The 21,531-nt window shown below is 42.1% G+C and overlaps 1 protein-coding gene across 1 annotated transcript in view; it reads left to right on the top strand.

Moving 5' to 3' along the window:
* The first annotated feature begins 2,273 nt into the window (after positions 1 to 2,273).
* Positions 2,274 to 21,531, top strand: part of LOC115160946 (solute carrier family 49 member 4) — a 55,485-nt gene continuing 36,227 nt past the window's right edge. Inside the window, exons 1-2 of the mRNA XM_029711510.1 lie at positions 2,274 to 2,712; positions 8,408 to 8,501. Of these exons, the coding sequence (XP_029567370.1) occupies positions 2,418 to 2,712; positions 8,408 to 8,501 (389 nt within the window). The 5' untranslated portion in view covers positions 2,274 to 2,417. The remainder of the gene's footprint in view (positions 2,713 to 8,407; positions 8,502 to 21,531) is intronic.

Here is a 21,531-nt window from a genome sequence, read left to right as displayed (position 1 = left end):
ATAGACTACAAAAGGAAAACCAGCCACGTCGCAGAGACTGACGTCTTGCTTCCGGACAGGATAAACACATTCTTTGCACGCTTTGAGGATAACACAGTGCCAACGACGTGGCCCGCTACCAAGGACTGTGGGCTCTCGTTCTCCGTGGCCGACGTGAGTAAAACATTTAAACGTGTTAACCCTCGCAAGGCTGCCAGCCCAGACGGCATCTCTAGCCACGTCCTAAGAGCATGCGCAGACCAGCTGGATGGTGTGCTAACGGGCATATTCAATCTCTCCCTATCCCGGTCTGCTGTCCCCACATGCTTCAAGATGGCCACCATTGTTCCTGTACCCAAGAAGGAAAAGGTAAATGAACTTAATGACTATTGCCTTGTAGCACTCACCTCTGTCATCATGAAGTGATTTGAGAGACTAGTCAAGGATCATATCACCTCTACCTTACCTGCTACCCTAGGCCCACTTCAATTTGCTTACTGCCCCAATAGATCCACAGACGACGCAATCGTCATCACTCTGCACACTGCCCTATCCCCTCTGGACAAGAGGAATAACTATGTAAGAATGCTGTTTATTGACTATAGCTCAGCATTCAACACCATAGTACACTCCAAGTTCATCATTAAGCTCGAGGCCCTGGGTCTGAACCCCGCCCTAAGTCCTGGACTTTCTGACGGGCCACCCACAGGTGGTGAAGGTAGGAAACATCACCTCCACTCCACTGATCCTCAGACACTGGGGCCCCACAAGGGTGAGAGCTCAGCCCCCTCCTGTACTCCCTGTTCACCCATGACTGCATGGCCAAGCACGCCTCCAACTCAATCATCAAGTTTGCAGATGACACAACAGTAGTAGGCTTGATTACCAACAATGATGAGACAACCTACAGGGAGGAGGTGAGGGCTCTGGGAGTGTGGTGCCTGGAAAACAACCTCTCACTCAACATCAACAAAACAAAGGAGATGATCGTGGACTTCAGGAAACAGCAGAGGGTGCACCCCCCCTATCTGCATCGACAGGGCCGCAGTGGAGAAGGTGGAAAGCTTCAAGTTCCTTGGCGTACACATCACTGACAAACTGAAATGGAATACCCACACAGACAGTGTGGTGAAGAAGGCACAACGGAGCCTCTTCAACTTCAGGAGGCTACATTTTTTGGGCTTGTCACCTAAAACCCTCACAAACTTTTACAGGTACACATTTGAAAACATCCTGTCAGGTTGTATCACCGCCTGGTACGGCAACTGCACCGCCCGCAACGGCAAGGCTCTCCAGATGGTGGTGCGGTCCGCCCAACGCATTACCGGGGGCAAACTACCTGCCCTCGAGGACACCTACACCACCCAATGTCACAGGAAGGCCAAAAAGATCATCAAGGACATCAACAACCCGAGTCACTGCCTGTTCACCCCGCTATCATCCAGAAGGCGAGGTCAGTACAAGTGCATCAAAGCTGGGGCAGAGAGACTGAAAAACTGCTTCTATCTTAAGGCAATCAGACTGTTAAACAGCAATCACTAGCACATTAGAGGCTGCTGCCTATAGGCATAGACTAGAAATCACTGGCCACTTTAAGGAATGGAACACTAGTCACTTTAATCATGTTTACATATCTGGCATTACTCATCTCATATGTATATACTGTATTCTATACTATTCTACGGTATCTTACTCACTTAATGTTTAAATCTCTGGCATTACTCATATCATATGTGTTCTATACTATTCTACGGTATCTCATTCACTTAATAATGTTTACATATCGTGCATTACTCATCTCATATGTATATACTGTATTCTATACTATTCTACTGTATCTTAGTCAGTTCCGCTCTGACATCGCTCATCCATATGTATATAGTCTTAATTCATTCCTACTTAGATTTGTGTATATTGGGTATATGTCGTGTAAATTGTTAAATATTACTTGTTAGATATTACTGCGCTGTCGGAGCTAGAAGCACAGGCATTTCGCTACACCCTCAATAACATATGCTAATCACGTTTAGTCGGATTCCGCTGGAAAATGTTTCATCTATTGCTAAATGTTTTGCAACGGAAATCGTTTACCGTTTACTTTCGGAACCAAACGGAAGCAACACCAGCTAAAGGATCCAAACGGGGCGAGACCTACATTAATTTGTCGTTGCAAAACGTTTTGCAACAGACCAAACGTTTTGCAACGGAATCCAACTAATAGTAATGCCAACATCCCAGGTTTCGGTTTCAAAATTGTGACCATTTCCGTGAACGTCCAGGCATGCGCAGTGAAGTAGCAATGACATCGATTGTTATTGTTTCTCTGGGCAACTGATATTGAAGTTACCGGTACATTTGTTGCCGTTGTGTAATCGAATATTGGACATAGCGCTCGGACTAAATCGCTGCTGAACGAACGCCACATTGTATCAAATGCGATGGGTGCTGCATCGAGCACAGAGGGTGAAAGGGAACCTCTTCTTGTTCCTCCTGACCGCGAGACGAGCATTCAGCCAGTTTACAGCCAAGTCTACGGGAGAAGATGGCTGGTTCTGACTCTGTTTTCCTTGTTAGCGTTCATGCAAGGGATAGTATGGAACACCTGGGGCCCAATTCAGAACTCTGCCATGCATGCGTACGATTTCACCAAATCTGACATCGCCGTGCTGGTTCTTTGGGGTCCAGTGGGGTTCGCGCCTTGGCTGCTATTTATATGGCTAATGGACAAAAAGGGTGAGTTGATTTGTTCTAAATGGCAGTTGACAATACTGTACTGGAACACAATGTACTTTCCTTTATGTAAAATGTTTTAATTGTTTGTCTCCATTCCAAAATTCTATAGTTTTATTGCAGTGCATGAAGTTGACACATAAATCCCTATAAAACTTTCAAGATAAGATATTGCTGAGAAATCATAGATCAAAGTCGATCAGCTAAGCTACCCCCCCACCCACCCCAAACCAAATCAACCACAAGAAAGTAAACAAAGAAACATTTAAACATTTTCCCTCAGACTGACCTAGTTTCAATGTTGTTGTTCAAATCAAATTGTATTAGTCACATGCGCCGAATACAAGCATTTCACCTTACAGTGAAATGCTTACTTAGGAGCCCCTAACCAACAATGCAGTAAAAAAAAAATACGGATAAGAAATAAAAGTAACAAGTAATTAAAGAGCAGCAGTAAAATAACAATAGCGAGACTATAAACAGGGGGTACCGGTACAGAGTCAGTGTGTGGGAGCACCGGTTAGTTGAGGTAACATGTACATGTAGGTAGAGTTATTAAAGTGACTATGCATAGATGATAACTACAGAGAGTAGCAGCGGTGTAAAAGAGGGGAGGGAATAGGTTTTGTCGTGCCCTCTTCACCACTGTCTTGGTGTGCTTGGACCATGTTAGTTTGTTGGTGATGTGGACATCAAGGATCTTGAAGCTCTTAACCTGCTCCACTGCAGCCCAGTTGATGGGAATGGGGGCGTGCTCGGTCCTCCTTTTCCTGTAGTCCACAATCATCTCCTTTGTCTTGATCACATTGAGGGAGAGGTTGTTGTCCTGGCACCAGACGGCCATAAATAACATAATGCTTCTGTCTTTTCAGTATGTTCTCTTCACCAAGTCTTTTTAGTAACCATTACAATCCAGCCTCCATAGAAGAACATGTTCCTGTAAGAAATGGTGACTGACTTTCTGCCTCTGTGGAATTTTTGCTCGGACCCACTTATGTGTTAGTCTCTGAAATCTCTTTCACCAAGCTCTCAAACAACACAGTCCAGTCAAGTGTAATTTACAGGCAGTTCAAGTAACACTTAGAATGAGCCATGTATAAGTGTCTCGACAAGTGCTCCCATACAGGCTAGCTAACCACCAAACCAGTTCCTCCACATCACTTGATTGACACCGTTAGCTAACACCCAGAACACACTGTCAGGTGACAAAAACAGTTCATTGATCCCCCAGGTAACATAAAAGCAAATAGCATATTAAAGCAAAGGGCATTTGTCATAAGTTTGTCATGTGGTTAGTTAGTCATCTAGGGACATGACTGTCACTCTAAAACAAAATGATGACGGTGCTATGGGTGTTACATAATCAAAACAGGTCATACAGAGTAATACAACATTTAGAATGTCAGTGATATCATGGCTGCAGTATCCCAAACCTGACTGTTAAATATGGCCCTAAAGAGGAAAGTGTTTGTAAAGTTTCCCCTCTGAGTCAGGGGTTTCTAGAGTTGGAGAAATACATAAACGGAGATCACTCCGTATCAGTTTGTGTTAGAGCTGTGCAGCGGTCCATCTGATTTCAACATTTTAAAGCACTAAAATCAGACATTGATTTTGAGAGACTCTCTGAAATGCAGGCAGGGGTTGTTAGTTCCATGTTGCTGTTTCTCCAAAGATGGTTTGCCTGACTGTCAAATAAAGGAGATGATGTTGTAATCGAGTTATAATCAGGCATAAGTCACACTTCTCCTATTTCCCCCTAGTACACTCTTATATCAAAGTTTGAAGCTTCAGATTTTTTGCTACTGTAGTATGTAAGCCTGATGAAATGTAGCTCCAATGACTGTCTGGTAGAGATTAGAATGAAATGTATTTTGTACACAGGATCCAAATACCAGCATCTGCCATTGTTTAGTTGTGCCATCTTTAGTACATGGAGATCTGACAGACAGAAACAGAGAGTTCCTAAAGGGAACCCGCAGAAACATTCGGAGATACAGAATTTAGGTTTCCCCAACATTTCTTTATTTTATTTGTATTTATTAAACCTTTATTTAACTAGGCAGTGATCAAAATCAGATTTACTTTATCTAATGATAGGATTAGGCCTATTTCTACTATCAATTTGTCACCAATTGTGTACTTTCTCAGCTAGTGAATCTCACTAGGTGAGAGTCACTAGATTTAGATGCACTATTGTAAAGTGGTTGTTCCACTGGATATCATAAGGTGAATGCACCAATTTGTAAGTCGCTCTGGATAAGAGCGTCTGCTAAATGACTTAAATGTAAAACATTTTTTTTTAATGAAATTGGGGAACAGATAATGACTGTAGGGTTACAGAAGTTCTCTTAAATGATGGTCATGTGGTGGAAACTGAAAATGTAGACTTAAGACAGAAAGGAAGCTGCATTTCTCTGGGTGTGTATATGAGGAAGAGAACTGGGATGTTGTGGTTTGGGGGGTGTTGACTGGGGACTAGTGATTCATATTTGGGATAATGTTTAGATTGATCTCAACAATTATACAAAGTACACTACGTGACCAAAGGTATGTGGACACCTGCTCGTCGAACATCTCTCATTCCAAAATCATGGGCATTAACATGGACTTGGTCTCCCTTTGCTGCGATAACAGCCTCCACTCTTCTGGGAAGGCTTGTTGGAACATTGCTGCGGTGACTTGCTTCCATTCAGCCACAAGAGCATTAGTGAGGTCGGGCACTGATGTTGGGCGATTAGGCCTGGCTCGCAGTCGTCCCAAAGGTGATCAATGGGGTTGCAGTCAGGGCTCTGTATAGGCCAGTCAAGTTCTTCCACACCGATTATGACAAACCATTTCTGTATGGACCTCGCTTTGCACGGGGGCATTATTGTCCTGGAACAAGAAAGGGCCTTCCTCAAACTGTTGCCGCAAAGTTGGAAGCACAGAATTGTCTAGAATGTCATTGTATGATGTAGCATTAAGATTTGCCTTCATTGGAACTTACGGGCTTAGCCCGAACAGCCCCATACCATTATTCCTCCTCCACCAAACTTTACAGTTGGCACTATGCATTCGGGCAGGTAGCGTTCGCCTGGCATTCGCCAAACCCAAATTCGTCCGTCGGACTAACAGATGGTGAAGTGACTCATCACTCCAGAGAATGCGTTGACACAGAGTCCAATGGCCACTCCAGCCGACGCTTGGCATTGCGCATGGTGATCATAGGCATGTGTGCGGCTACTCGGCCATGGAAATTAATTTAATGAAGCTCCCGACGACAGTTCTTGTCCTGACGTTGCTTCCAGAGGCAGTTTGGAACTCAGTAGTGAGTGTTGCAACCGACAGACTATTTATTCACGCTTCAGCACTTGACGGTCCCGTTCTGTGAGCTTGTGTGGCCTACCACTTCGCGGCTGAGCTGTTGTTGCTCCTATATGTTTCCAATTCACAATAACAGCACTTGCAGTTGACTGGGGCAGCTTTAGCAGGGCAGAAATTTGACGAACTGACTTGTTGGGAAGGTGGCATCCTATGATGGTTCCATGTTGAAAGTCACTGAGCTATTCAGGAAGGCCATTCTACTGCCAATGTTTGTCTATGGAAATTGCATGGCTGTTTGCTCGATTTTATACACCTGTCAGCAACGGGTGTGGCTGAAATAGCAGAGTCTACTAATTTGAAGGGGTGTCCACATACTTTTGTATATACAATGCATTCGGAAATTATTCAGACCCTTTGACTTTTTCCACGTTTTGTTAGAGCCTTATTCTAAAATTGATTAAATTGTTTTTTCCCCTCATTCTACACACAATACCCCATAATGACAAAGCAAAAACAGTTTTTTGGGACATTTCTGCTAATAGATTAAAAATGAAAAACAGAAATATCAGATTTACATAAATATTCAGACCCTTTACTCAGTACTTTGTTGAACCACCTTTGGCATCGATTACAGCCTTGAGTCTTCTTGGGTAAGATGCCACAAACTTGGCACACCTGTATTTGGGGAGTTTCTCCCATTCTTCTCTGCAGATCCTCTCAAGCTCTGTCAGGTTGGATGGGGAGCGTCACTGCACAGCTATTTTCAGGTCTCTCCAGTCCAGAGATCTTCGATCGGGTTCAAGTCCGGGTTCTGGCTGGGCCATTTCAAGGGCATTCAGAGACTTGTCCCGAAGCCACTCCTGCATTGTCTTGGCTGTGTGCTTAGGGTTGTTGTCCTGTTGGAAGGTGAACCTTCACCCAGTCTGAGGTCCTGAGCGCTCTGGAGCAGGTTTTCATCAAGGATCGTTCTTTGCTCCGTTCATCTTTCCCTCGATCCAGAGTAATCTCTCAGTCCCTGCTGAAAAACATGCCCACAGCATGATGCTGCCAACACCATGCTTCACCGAAGGGATGATTCCAGGTTTCCTCCAGAAATGACACTTGGCATTCAGGCCAAAGAGTTCAATCTTGGATTCACCAGACCAGAGAATCTTGTTTCTCATGGTCTGAGAGTCTTTAGGTGCCTTAGTGCCTTAGTCTTTAGGTGCCTTAGACCACTGCACTGCAGTGGTCTAAGGCACTGCAGTGCAGTGCTAGCTGTGCCACCAGAGATTCTGGGTTCAAGCCCAGGCTCTGTCGCAGCCGGCTGCGACCGGGAGGCCCATGGGGTGACGCACAATTGGCCCAGCTTCGTCCGGGTTAGGGAGGGTTTGGCCGGCAGGGATATCCTTGTCTCATCGCGCACTAGCGACTCCTGTGGCGGGCCGGGCGCAGTGCACGCTGACCAGGTCGCCAGGTGTACAGTGTTTCCTCCGACACATTGGTGCGGCTGGCTTCTGGGTTGGATGTGCATTGTGTCAAGAAGCAGTGCAGCTAGGTTGGGTTGTGTTTCGGAGGACGCATGGCTCTCGACCTTCGCCTCTCCCGAGTCCGTACAGGAGTTGCAGCGATGAGACAAGACTGTAACTACTACCAATTGGATACCACAAAATTGGGGAGAAAAACGGGGTATAAAAAAAAGAAAAGAAGAAAAAGAAAATGTAAAAAAATAATGATGGAGGCCACTGTGTTGTTGGGGACCAGATCTGTGCCTTGACACAATCCTGTCTCGGAGCTCTACGGACAATTCCTTCGACCTCGTGGCTTGGTTTTTGCTCTGACATGCACTGTCAACTGTGGGACCTTATATAGACAGGTGTGTGCCTTTCCAAATCATGTCCAATCAATTGAATTTACGACAGGTGGACTCCAATCAAGTTGTTGAAACATCTCAAGGATGATCAATGGAAACAGGATGCACCTGAGCTCAATTTCGAGTCTCATAGCAAAGTGTCTGAATACTTATGTAAATAAGGTATTTCTGTTTAAAATTTTTAAGAAATTAGCAAACATTTCTAAAAACCTGTTTTCACTTAGTCATTTCGGGGTATTGTGTGTAGATTGATGGGAGAAAAAAATAATTGAAACCATTTTAGAATAAGGCTGTAACGTAACAAAGTGGAAAAAGTAAAGGGGTCTGAATACTTTTTGAATGCATTGTGTAGTAGTAGTGTAACATTTGGAAAAATTATACAGAATAACCTCCCATTTTTCTCTCTCTACTCCCCAACCTAACCTACTTCAACCCCACCTCTCCCATCGCTGTCTCCCCTCTTCTCTTTACTCTCTCTCCATCTCTCCCCTCTTTCTCCACCTCGCCCCTTTCTTGCTACATCTCTCCCCTCTTGTGCTGCAGGTCTGCGGGTGTCTCTTCTACTGTCAGCCTTCTTCATGGTGATTGGGGCAGCGCTGCGAAGTGTCCCTGTACCAGAACAACATCTAAGGCGATGGTAACAACCCTCACTCCCAGAGCTATGCTATAAACTTTATATATAGTCCATACCAGGGGTCTCCAACCTTTTCTAGCATGAGCGCTACTCATTTCTTTTCAAACTCTTCTCTTTTCCTCTCACCTACAAGTCTTCCACTGGTCCTTACTGTACACAATAACGTTTTCTGTCAATATACTTGGTAAAAATAATGTTAAATAAATAACTCTTAAGGATGGCCCTATAAAATCTGTGATTTTTTTTTCTCCAAATTATGTTTGATATTTTCCCAAATTATGTTTTCTCAGTTGTATTTTTCCTGGTTTTACATTTTGTTTTGTTTTTCACCCTCAACATTACAATTGTTTATAGAGAAACAGTGAAATTGGATGTTCATGTAAATGCTTAAATTACAACAGAAGACAATTTCTTGGGGGGGTCTGGAAGAAAACTAACAAGTAGATTATTATTTTTGTGAGGATTGTGCCGTCGAATGTGCCTGTCTAGTGATGGTTCTGTCCTGCTGCTGCTCATTTCATGGCTTAGTTTGCAAATAACAAATATTAGATACAAATGATACTGTATACTTCCTCATGATATACAGTACCAGTCAAAAGTTTGGACACACCTACTCATTCAATTATACTTTTTTTTTTACTATTTTATACATTGTAAATAATAGTGAATACATCACAACTATGAAATAACACATATGAAATCATGTAGTATCCAAAAAAGTGTTTAACTAATCAAAATATATTTTAGATTTTAAATTCTTCAAAGTAGCCACCCTTTGCCTTGATGGCAGCTTTGCACACTCTTGGCATTCTCTCAACCAGCTTCACCTGGAATGATTTTCCAACAGTCTTGAAGGAGTTCCCACATATGCTGAGCACTTGTTGGACCGCAGAGTGAAAGAAAAGCAGCCAACTCATCCCAAACCATCTCAATTGGGTTGAGGTCAGGTGATTGTGGAGGCCAGGTAATCTGATGCAGCACTCCATCACTCTCCTTGGTAAAATAGCCCTTACACAACTTGGATGTGTGTTGGGTCATTGTCCTGTTGAAAAACAAATGATAGTCCCACCAAGCACAAACCAGATGGGATGGCGTATTGCTGCATGGTAGCCATGCTGGTTAAGTGTGCCTTGAATTCTAAATAAATCACAGACAGTGTCACCAGCAAAGCACCATCACACCACCACCTCCATGCTTCACGGTGGGAACCCCAAATGCGGAGATCATCCGTTCACCTACTCTGCTTCTCACAAAGACACAGCAGTTGGAACCAAAAATCTCTAATTTGGACTCATCAGACCAAAGGACAGATTTACACCGGTCTAATGTCCATTGCTTGTGTTTCTTGTTTCTTGCCCCAAACAAGTCTCTTCTTATTATTGGTGTCCTTTAGTAGTGGTTTCTTTGCAGAAATGCGACCATGAAGGCCTGATTCACACAGTCTCCTCTGAACAGTTGATGTTGAGATGTGTCTGTTACTTGAATTCTGTGAAGCATTTATTTGGGCTGCAATTTCTGAGGCTGGTAACTCTAATGAACTTATCCTGTGCAGCAGAGGTAACTCTGGGTCTTCCTTTCCTGTGGTGGTCCTCATGATAGACAGTTTCATCATAGCGTTTGATGTTTTTTGCGACTGCACTTGAAGAAACTTTCAAAGTTCTTGAAATGTTCTGCATTGACTGACCTTCATGTCTTAAAGTATTGATGGACTGTAATTTCTCTTTGCTTATATGAGCTGTTCTTGCCATAATATGGACATGATCTTTTACCAAATCTTCTGTATACCACCCCTACCTTGTCACAACACAACTGATTGGCTCAAACGCATTAAGAAGGAAAGACATTCCACAAATTAACTTTTTTAACAAGGCACACCTGTTATTTGAAATGTATTTCAGGTGACTACCTCATGATGCTGGTTGAGAGAATGCCAAGAGCGTGAAAAGTTGTCATCAAGGCAAAGGAAGGCTACTTTGAAGAATCTCAAATATAAAATATATTTTGATATGTTTAACTCTTTTTTGGTTACTACAGGATTCCATATGTGTTATTTCATAGTTTTCATATCTTCACTATTATTCTACAATGTAGAAAATAGTACAAATAAAGTAAAAGCCTTGAATGAGTAGGTGTCTGAACCTTTGACTGGTACTGTACGTCTGCCAGGTAAGCCAACTTTGCAGTTAACATTTAATTGAGAAGGTTTTGGTGAAAGTATTTCTGTCAACCCACAAGGCGGTTATCACATCAACTGTTTACACACAGAGTGATAGACAAACACGCGCACCACACAGACCGATGGGCAATATTGCTGGAAAATAATTGGCAGATAACGTGTTAGTTTTTTATAATTTTTTTTAATTTCACCTTTATTTAACCAGGTAAGCTAGTTGAGAACAAGTTCTCATTTACAACTGCAACCTGGCCAAGGTAAAGCAAAGCAGTTCGACACAAACAACACAGAGTTACACATGGAATAAACAAACATACAATCAATAATACAGTAGAAAAATAAATACTTTTTTGGTCGATATACAGTGTGTGCAAATGAAGTAAGATAAGGGAGGTAATGCAATAAATAGGACATGGTGCCGAAGTAATTACAATATAGCAACTAAACACGAGTGATAGATGTGCAGAAGATGAATGTGAAAGTAGAGATACTGTTGTGCAAAGGAGTAAGATAGATAGATAAATTACTAAATAAATACAGTATGGGGATGAGGTAGTTGGATGGGCTATTTACAGATGCCCTGTGTACAGGTGCAGTGATCTGTGAGCTGCTCTGACAGCTGGTGCTTAAAGTCAGTGAGAGAGATATGAGTCTCCAGCTTCAGTGATTTTTTTTCAGTTCGTTTCAGTCATTGGTAGCAGAGAACTGGAAGGAAAGGTGGCCAAAGGAGGAATTGGCTTTGGGGGTGACCAGTGAAATATACCTGCTGGAGCGTGTGCTACGGGTTTGGCTTTTAAAGCCAATACTGGCTAACCAGGGGTGAAATAATGTAAATGTTTTGTTGCTGGGAGGTTGCGGTGTCTGATACTTGTGAGGTAGAACACGTGAACATTTCATTTACTTTCAGAATTGTTTGGTGAGCTACTCATAGGTGGCCAGTGAGTTACTGGTGGCTCATGATCAACCCGGTCCATACTGTATATACAGTTGAAGTCGGAAGTTTACATACACTTAGGCTGGAGTCATTCAAACTCATTTTTCAACCACTCCACAAATGTATTGTTAACAAACTATAGTTTGTTCGGTTAGGACTTCTACTTTGTGCAAGACACAAGTAATTGTTCCAACAATTGTTTACAGACAGATTATTTCACTTATAATTCACTGTATCACAATTCCAGTGGGTAAGAAGTTTACATATGCTAAGTTGACTGTGCCTTTAAACAGCTTGGAAAATTCCAGAAAATGATGTCATGGCTTTAGAAGCTTCTGATAGGCTAATTGACATCATTTGAGTCAATTGGAGGTGGATGTATTTCAAGGCCTTCCTTCAAACTCAGTGCCTCTTTACATGACATCATGGGAAAATCAAAAGAAATGAGCCAAGACCTCAGAAAACAAATTGTAGACCTCCACAAGTGTGGTTCATCCTTGGGAGCAATTTCCAAACGCCTGAAGGTACCACGTTCATCTATACAAGCAATAGTACGCAAGTATAAACACCATGGGACCACACAGCAGTCATACTGCTCAGGAAGGAGATGCATTCTGTCTCTGAGAGATTAACTTACTTTGGTGCGAAAAGTGCAAATCAATCCCAGAACAACAGCAAAGGACCTTGTGAAGATGCTGGAGGAAACGGGTACAAAAGTATATATATCCACAGTAAAACGAGTCCTATATCGACATAACCTGAAAAGCTGCTCAGCAAGGAAGAAACCACTGCTCCAAAACCGTCATAAAAAGCCAGACTATGGTTTGCAACTGCACATGGGGACAATGAACATACTTTTTGGAGAACTTTCCTCTGTTCTGATGAAACAAAAATAGAACTGTTTGGCCATAATGACCGTCGTTATGTTTGGAGGAAAAAGGGGGAGGCTTGTAAGCCGAAGAACATCATCCCAACCGTGAAGCATGGGGATGGCAGCATCATGTTGTGGGGGTGCTTTGCTGCAGGAGGGACTGGTGCACTTCACAAAATTGATGGCATAATGAGGGAGGAATATTATGTGGAAAAATTGAAGCAACATCTCATGACATCAGTCAGGAAGTTAAAGCTTGGGCGCAAATGGGTCTTCCAAATGGACAATGACCCCAAGCATTCTTCCAAAGTTGTGGCAAAATGGCTTAAGGACAGCAAAGTCAAGGTATTGGAGTGGCCATCACAAAGCCCTGACCTCAACCCTATAGAAAATTTGTGGGCAGAATTGAAAAAGTGTGTGCGGGCAAGGAGGCCTGTCAGGAGGAATGTGGCAAAATTCACCCAACTTATTATGAGAAGGCCACCCGAAACGTTTGACCCAAGTTAAACAATTTAAAGGCAATGCTACCAAATACTAATTGAGTGTATGTAAACTTCTGACCTACTGGGAATATGAAGAAATAAAAGCTGAAATAAATCATTCTCTCAACTAGTATTCTGACATTTCACATTCTTAAAATAAAATGGTGATCCTAACTGACCTAAGACAGGGAATTTTTACTAGGATTAAATGTCAGGAATTGTGAAAAACTGAGTTTAAATGTATTTGGCTAAGGTGTATGTAAACTTCCGACTTCAACTGTATCACGGGTGGGCAAATTACGGCCCGAGTCCATTCAAACTGACCCCGGGAGGTTTGAGTAAAACAATTGTTGTGTATAGAAATTATAATGGACCTATATATATTTTCAAATAACTGCCCTTTTACTGGCCAATCCGAAAAATGATCTGTGTTGCCCTCTGTTGAATTTTGAAATCCCGAGTTGACCCTCGAGACAGAATTATTGCCCACCCTTGCTGTATATAGTGATACAGTCAGGTCCAAAATGATTGGCAATGATAAAGATGACATAAAAATACTTTGAAATTTGTAATTAAAATACTGAGTTATTGTATGCAACAAAAAGGAAATGTATATTATTTTATGCAATTGCTCAGAAAATACATTTTAGTAATACAAACAAATCTAAAAAAGATAGGTGTCAAAATTATTGGCACCCCTGTTTTCAATTCTCCAGCACCCTCCCCTTGTGAGGATAACTGCACTTTTTTAACAGCCTTTTTCAAAAATGTTTCATGAGATTAGAGAACACATTGGGATCTTAGACCTTTCCTCCATACAGAATCTTTACAGAGCCTTTATATCCTCACTGGCCTCTTCAAAGTCCGGAGACTGAGTTGGCCATTGCAAAATGTAGGTTTTGTTGTTTATGAAATTTTTTTTTGTGGATTTTGATGTGTGCTTGGGATTATTGTCTTGCTGGAAGATCCACTTGTGGCCAAGTTTCAGGTTCCTGGCAGAGGCAACCAGGTCTTTGGCTAAAATGTCCTAGTACTTGCTAAAGTTCATAATTCCATTGACCTTAACAAGATACAGTACACCTGTGTCCAATACCAGGAAAGTTTACCACTGTTCCAGTAGTTTAAACTTCTTAATTGTTGCCCTAACAGTGGTAAGTGGTATATTTCATTTGTTTTGCTATATATTTGTACCAATTGCAACCATTGGCGATGGATGACGAAGGGATTTTACATGCTTGTTAACAAATTGTTATACCCCAATGAAACTGAAAGCCATGGAAGGCCACAGTACAGTTTCTTAAAAAGAGATTCACTGAAATAAAGTAGAATGTTAATGCAGATTTAATATAGATTTTTTTTAAATAATAATTATATTGCTTGTTAAACAAAATCTTTTTCTGAGCAATTATATTAGTATAAAATAATTATCAAACTTCTTTCAGCATACAATATAGCTCAGTATTAGAATAATTTATCCAGTCTTTTTTTCTCATTTTTATCAAAGGTGCCAATAATTTTGAACCTGACTTTTTGCTCCATGCTGTATGATTCTGCTCAAACCTGGTCTACAGTGCATTCGGAAAGTATTCAGACCTCTTGACTTTTTCCATATTTTGTTACGTTACAGCCTTATTCCAAAATATATTAAATTGTTTTTTCTCCTCATCAATCCTCATCAATACCCCATACGGACAAAGCAAAAACAGGTTTTTACACATTGTTGCAAATGTATTAAAAATAAAACACTGAAATATCACATTTACATAAGTATTCAGACCCTTTACTCAGTACATTTGTTGAAGCACCTTTGGGCGCAGTTACAGCCTTGAGTCTTCTTGGGTATGACGCCACAAGCTTGGCATACCTGTATTTGGGGAGTTTCTCCCATTATTCTCTGCAGATCCTCTCAAGCTCTGTCATGTTGGATGGGGAGTGTCACTGCACAGCTATTTTCAGAGATCGATCGGGTTCAAGTCCGGGCTCTGGCTGGGCCACTCAAGGACATTGAGACTTGTCCCGAAGCTACTCCTGCGTTGTCTTGGCTGTGTGCTTAGGTTAGTTGTCCTGTTAGGTGAACCTTCGCCCCAGTCTGAGGTCCTGAGCTCACTGGAGCATGTTTTCATCAAGGATCTCTCAGTATTTTGCTCTGTTCATCTTTCCCTCGATCCTGACTAGTCTCACAGTCCCTGCCACCACCAAGCTTCACTGTAGGGATTGTGCCAGGTTTCTTCCAGACGTGACGCTTGGTATTCAGGCCAAAGAGTTCAATCTTGATTTCATCAGACCAGAGAATCTTGTTTCTCATGGTCTGAGAGTCCTTTAGGTGCCTTTTGGCAAACTCCAAGCGGGCTGTCATATGCCTTTTACTTAGGAGTGACTTCCGTTTGGCCAGTTTACCATAAAGGCCTGATTGGTGGAGTGCTGCAGAGATGGTTGTCCTTGTGGAAGGTTCTCCCATCTTCACAGAGGAACTCTGGAGCTCTGTCAGAGTGACCATCATGTTCTTGGTCACATCCCTGACCAAAGCCCTTCTCTCCCGATTGCTGAGTTTGGCCGGGTGGCCAGCTCTAGGAAGAGTCTTGGTGGTTCCAAACTTCTTCCATTTAAGAATGATGGAGGCCAATGTGTTTTTGGAGACCTTCCCCAGATCTGTGTCTCGACACAATCCTGTCTCGGAGCTCTAGGGACAATTCCTTCGACCTCATGGCTTGGTTTTTGCTCTGACATGCACTGTCAACTGTGACAGGTATGTGCCTTTCCAAATCATGTCCAATCAATTGAATTTACCACAGTTGGACTCCAATCAAGTTGTAGAAACATCTTAAGGATGATCAATGGAAACAGGGTGCACCTAAGCTCAATTTCGAGTCTCATTGCAAAGGGTCTGAATACTTATGTAAATAAGGTATTTCTGTTTTTTTTATTTGTAATAAATTTGCAATGGATTCGAAAAACCTGTTTTTGCTTTGTCATTATGTGGTATTGTGTGTAGATTGAAGATGTTTTATTTATTTAATCCATTTTAGAATAAGGCTCTAAAATAACAATATGTAACAATGTGGAAAAAGTCAAGAGGTCTGAATACTTTCCCGAATGCACTGTACTCTGGCATGACTTTCGATACAAGATCATGTCCCATAATGTTGTGAGATTATTTCTCTAGAAAACTCAGATCAAAAGTAGGCTACACAGAATTGTATATTTATTACAATTACAAATCATTTGAATAGCTATGGTAATTTGCTGGTTTCTGCTTTTAAATTGCAGCTTTAGGGAGGAAAGAAAGGACCTAGTTGAACATAGTTTTGATGGATGAAAGAATTCATGAATCGCTTGTTTTCCACTCATATTGAACTGTCCCATTGAAATAGTTCCTGCTCATTTTGAATGCCTCACAATAGCAGAGACCTGTAATGGGATTGAGGCGCACCGTTTTCTCCTAAAAATTTGAATTCTATTTTAATAGTTGAATTGTGTGGATGCTTCTTTTTTGTTGCTCTTATTGACTACTGCTTTCATTCACACTGTCATTTCTGTCATCCTTATTTCCACCAGCTGAAAACCCCCCAGAAGGAAACCATGTCCTTTCTTCCATTGCTCTTTTAAAAAATATAGTCAATATTTCCGATTCTTTCTAAAAAAGCATGTGTGTTTAAAGGAGGCCTAGGCAAGGTTATCTGGATTACTTTAGGTATAAAGGTACTTTTATTATCCTACCTGCTCTATTGTTAATCTGCCACGTACTTCTTATTAGGCTCCACAATGAGTTCGTTTCAGGTGATACATGAAGGGTATTTCAATTGAGGAAGGAAATTGTATTCCCTTAATGGGGTGTACAGCACTTTCACCAACTGAATTTATGATGTTAGGTTTGTTAATTTTGCTCCCAAAGGTTAGGTAAAAACTCATTGTATTCTAACTGCACATTTTCTTGGAGTCTGATTGGTTCTGTAAAATGAGACCATTTAGTTAAGTTTACTGCAATATTAATGCAGACTAAAAAGTCTAAAATAAATTGGAAAGATTGGCTCTTGTTTTAGGAGAGATGCTTAGGAAATGAGACTCATGAATGATTCCTTCATTGTAGAACATTATATTCCTCTAATTAAAGGTGTTTGAAGAAAGTATAAACTTTTATATTGTGTTTGCCCCAGGCTTTGTAAAGTCTGGTCCCAATCTGTTTATGGTGCAACACAGATCTGGGACCAGGCTAAGGCTATGTGCTTTTACTGCATATAACTGACAACAACCTCTTCATGCCCCACAAGTCTTCATTCTCCCTGTCACCTCTATGCTTCAGAGGGCAGCTGAGTATGGAACAACAGAATAGGTGTGTGTGTGTGTGTGTGTGTGTGTGTGTGTACGTACTAGACTAGAGACCTGCATAAAGCTGACTTGACAGTACATGTCCTTGGCCTAGGGTCATCCATAAGCATGACATAATATATATGGTGTTGGTGTGGATGTTTTTACAGTGACTATGCCTACATGGCTGAAGAGGGCATATGCTGTTGTACTTTGTCATGTGAGAAATACAGGGTCACACTGAGGCATACGCCATCAAACAAGAGAGGCGGTTCTCGTGGAGGAGCGATACATTACAGGCAGTAAGGATGCTGACACAACAGCACTCCGCAGACAAAATACTCTGGAGTGCTGTTGTGAGATCTTATATTGTAAGATCTCAGCATCCAACTGAGACCCAGAAAGTATTGCTATCAAGGTGATAAAGTGCCTATACGTAAAGGTTTAACACCCATCTATGTAAAGCTCTATCCCTGAGGTGTGTCTCTCCTCTCACAGTTCCTGGGATTACATTATACATCTAGCCTATACGGGACAGTTTATAGCTGTAGTATTTAAGAGTACGTAACAGATGTAATGCCAGTAAGGGAGAATTCTATGATCAACTTTGTGCCTTTTATGAAAACGTGTTAGTGATGTCAAAATGTACTCCTAGAGGGAAGGTAGATCCTTATGCCATGCGAGTGGAATACCTCCCTCATAACCATGGCAACCGTACTGTTCTGTGAGTTGTGCGGTTCCTGAGCAAGCAGATTCTGTGCGTTTAAACCATAAAGATTTATGACGTTTCTCAGGGGGCTTAAAATTGTTCTGACCTTTGGAGATCAGAACAGAGGTAACCTGAGGTAACCTCTAACACTTTCACTCAGGCGTATATGATTCCTTAATATTTCCACTAAACAGTAAAGCCTTATTGAGCTGTGTATCTAACAGCCTACTATCCATTCAGAAACAGTTCCCCAAGTCACCAGCAGGTGTCACTCATTGCATTGTGTTTGCTGCTGCTGCACACAGGTCTATGGCTGCACAGTTCGAGTTCTGAGACATGGGGTTTGTGTTATTTTTACCCATGCTGCTGCCATGCACTTGTCTCACACACACACAAATATTCCATTTACATCTCTCTTAAAACGTCAAGAGTGTGGGTGCTGCTGGGGCTACGATGGTGATTTAGATACGACCAATGGTAAGAGGTTCTGCTGATCTGTTGAGAGGTCAGTGGGAATAAGAGGAGATGAACGGGGAGAGAAGAAGACAGGGTAGAAGAGAAGAGGGGAGAGGTCAGGAAAGTAAAGGAAAGAGGAGTGGATAGGAGATGGGAGATGAAAGGAAAGGAGGAGGAGAGGAGCTGAGAGAAGCGGAGAGGAAGGCAGCTGAGAGGAGGACAGGTGCTGAGAGGAGAAGAAGAGGTGAAGATAGAAAAGGAGAGGAAGGAAGCTGAGAGGAGAAGATAGAAAAGGAGAGGAAGGAAGCTGAGAGGAAGAGAGGAGAAGATAGAAAAGGAGAGGAAGGAAGCTGAGAGGAAGAGAGGAGAAGATAGAAAAGGAGAAGAAGGAAGCAGAGAGGAGGACAGGAGCTGAGAGAAGAGAGGTGAAGATTTGAAAAGGAGAAGGAAGCTGAGATGAGGACAGGAGCTGAGAGGAGAAGAGAGTAGAAGAAGAGGTGAAGATAGAAAAGAAGAGGAAGGAAGCTGAGAGGAGCAGAAGAACAGGAAGGCAGCTGAGAGGAGGACAGGTGCTGAGAGGAGAAGAAGAGGTGAAGATAGAAAAGGAGAGAATCTGAAAGGAGCTGAGTGAGTTCAAGTGCATAGCAGCCAGCGATCAAACAGAGTCTTTGATTTTCACCCCCTCCTAAAGATTGATTTAGAAACAGGATGGCTCCCCTGACAGCACGCACTAGATCATATTTTTAAAGAGGGAGAACAATCGTTTCATGTTCGATGGGCATATTTTTTCACCATATGCTCTGGAGGGTAAACTTTGTTCAGTTTGGAGCTCATTTATGAGAATCAAAGGGAGTGGGTTGTGAGATTGAAACACCTTCCTGTTGTCAGAGCTGCTCTCTGGTGTAGTTCAAGTAAGGAAACATACCTGAAGGCGATCTTTGTGTGAGTCAGAATATCTGAAAAGAGGCCAGGGCAGGGGAGGAGGATAAAAGACAAGACACCATTACAATGGTCACTAATTTGACAGAGGTCAGAGCACCAATATGATAACTTGAATTAAAGCAGGCAATGCTCAAATGTATGCAAATACAGAGAACACTGATGCAAAGGTTCTCTCAGAAATATCTTCACGTCTCGTTGATTGGCTACGCTCTCTCACACACACACACACACACACACACACACACACACACACACACACACACACACACACACACACAACCATGACGTGTTGTGTCCCTGTACCAACTGCAAACATTGCCACTGTGCCAATGATACTGCCATGGCCTCTCGGATTGTGCCACCCTCTGACACATTAGATTGGATCAGGTATCTGGAAGTGGCAGTGGTATCATTTCTGTCGCACTGTGCCAGGTTAGAGACATGAGCATATCGTATATCTAACTGACTGATTCGCACGCTGGGCTGGTTTGGTCTCGGAGCAATGAGATTTTCTCTCACAGGGTTCATCAATATACATTAAGTGAATCATCTCTCGCAGAATGACTGCCCTTCCTCTGTCCTCCCCTCTTCCACTCCTTCCTCTCCTTCCTCCACTCTTCCACGCCCAGGGTTGGAGAGTTACTGATTACATGTAATCAGTTACATGTGTTCTGATTACAACAAAAAACTAACTTCAATCAGTTATGTTACCAGCAAAAATATTGTAATCAGATTACAGATACTATTGAAAAACTAGATTACTTTTTGGATTCCGAAAAGATGTTCGTGAAAAAAATACATTATGACACCTTTCTGTTTTCTCAATGACATTAAATTCAGCATTGAAAAGAGAGTTTGTTCCACCTGAGTGAGTCTGACCACAAGTCAGAGACCAGTATGATGACACACCAAATGCATTTGATGGATCCTTTTTGTCTTCTAAGGCCTCTTAAAGGGAAAGTAATCCAAATGCTTTTGAATTATCAGCAGGTCAGTTTTAGGATGTGTTGTCATCAAGTGTACAAGATGGAAGATAGATTTGTGGACAAGCGGGCACCATAAATCATTTCATTATTTTGATCATTCTGTTTGACTTGAATGGAATGAATGATCACAGCGTGAGAGGGAGAGAGACGGGACAGGTGCGAGATGGAGTGTGGAGGAGGGAAAGAGACTGGGGGGAAGGAAGAGAGAGATGGTGAAGGAGTGTGGAAAGTGAGGGGAGGGAGAGAGACAGGAGGAAGGTGAAAGGGATCGAGGGAAAGCAGTGGGAGAGAGAGAGAGACATGAGGGAGAGTGTTGTAGGAGATGGGGGAGTTAACCGTCGTTTGAGAAGATCTCAGGAGGAGATATGGGATAGCTACACTTCCATCGATCTGTCTTGCCAGCGTTGACAGCTCTTTGTCTTCTGCTATGAGCTTATCTGGTTTGAACTCAAGGCAGACAGCAGTGTTCGACTGGTTTACGAGTGCCAGAACTGTAGCAGAATGTCTGTCAATATTAGTGCTGTGTTCTTTTCCTCGAGATAAGACTCAGCAAAGAAGATGCACAGGTTCTTAATAGTTATTTTTAGTCTCACCTTTGTTGCCTGCCTTGTAATCTTTTAGAAGAGTTATTGTACATTTACCAAGCTGATGTGAATATAAGCTTCTATCTGGAAAGATAACCTTTTTTATCTTAAATCATACCCACATTAATGCTAATAATGAAAATCGTTAAAAGGATTTGCACCAGAGGTGGACAATTTTGTCTCGAGCCTCGTCGGGCTTCAATATTCTGTGGAGGGTCGCATTTTTGATTTTTGTTGTTGTTGGGGGGGGGGGGGGGGATTTTTTGTTGTTGTTGTCAAAAGCAATTTGGCCAGACAAAGGGAAGTTATCTGAAAATATATAGGTCCATTGTAAATCCGACATACTTTCTATCTAGTTTTAGACGTTCAAGAGTGGCATGGAGTGTTTTTTTTAACCCAAATAATATATATTTAAAAAAATAAATTATGTCAAACCTCCCTCGGTTCTGATTGAATGGGTTCGCGGGCCAGATCTGGAGTTTGTCCACCCCTGTTTAGATGATGTTTTCTATTGCCACTCAGACACACTGGTTTGGGAAGGGCTGGCAGGGCACCAGGGACGACTCAGATCTCACACTGCACCAGCAGGAC

The sequence above is a fragment of the Salmo trutta genome, chromosome 24, assembly GCF_901001165.1.
Source record: "Salmo trutta chromosome 24, fSalTru1.1, whole genome shotgun sequence".
In the NCBI taxonomy this organism is placed as follows: Eukaryota; Metazoa; Chordata; class Actinopteri; order Salmoniformes; family Salmonidae; genus Salmo; species Salmo trutta.
This window is presented reverse-complemented; position numbering and strand designations above follow the sequence as displayed.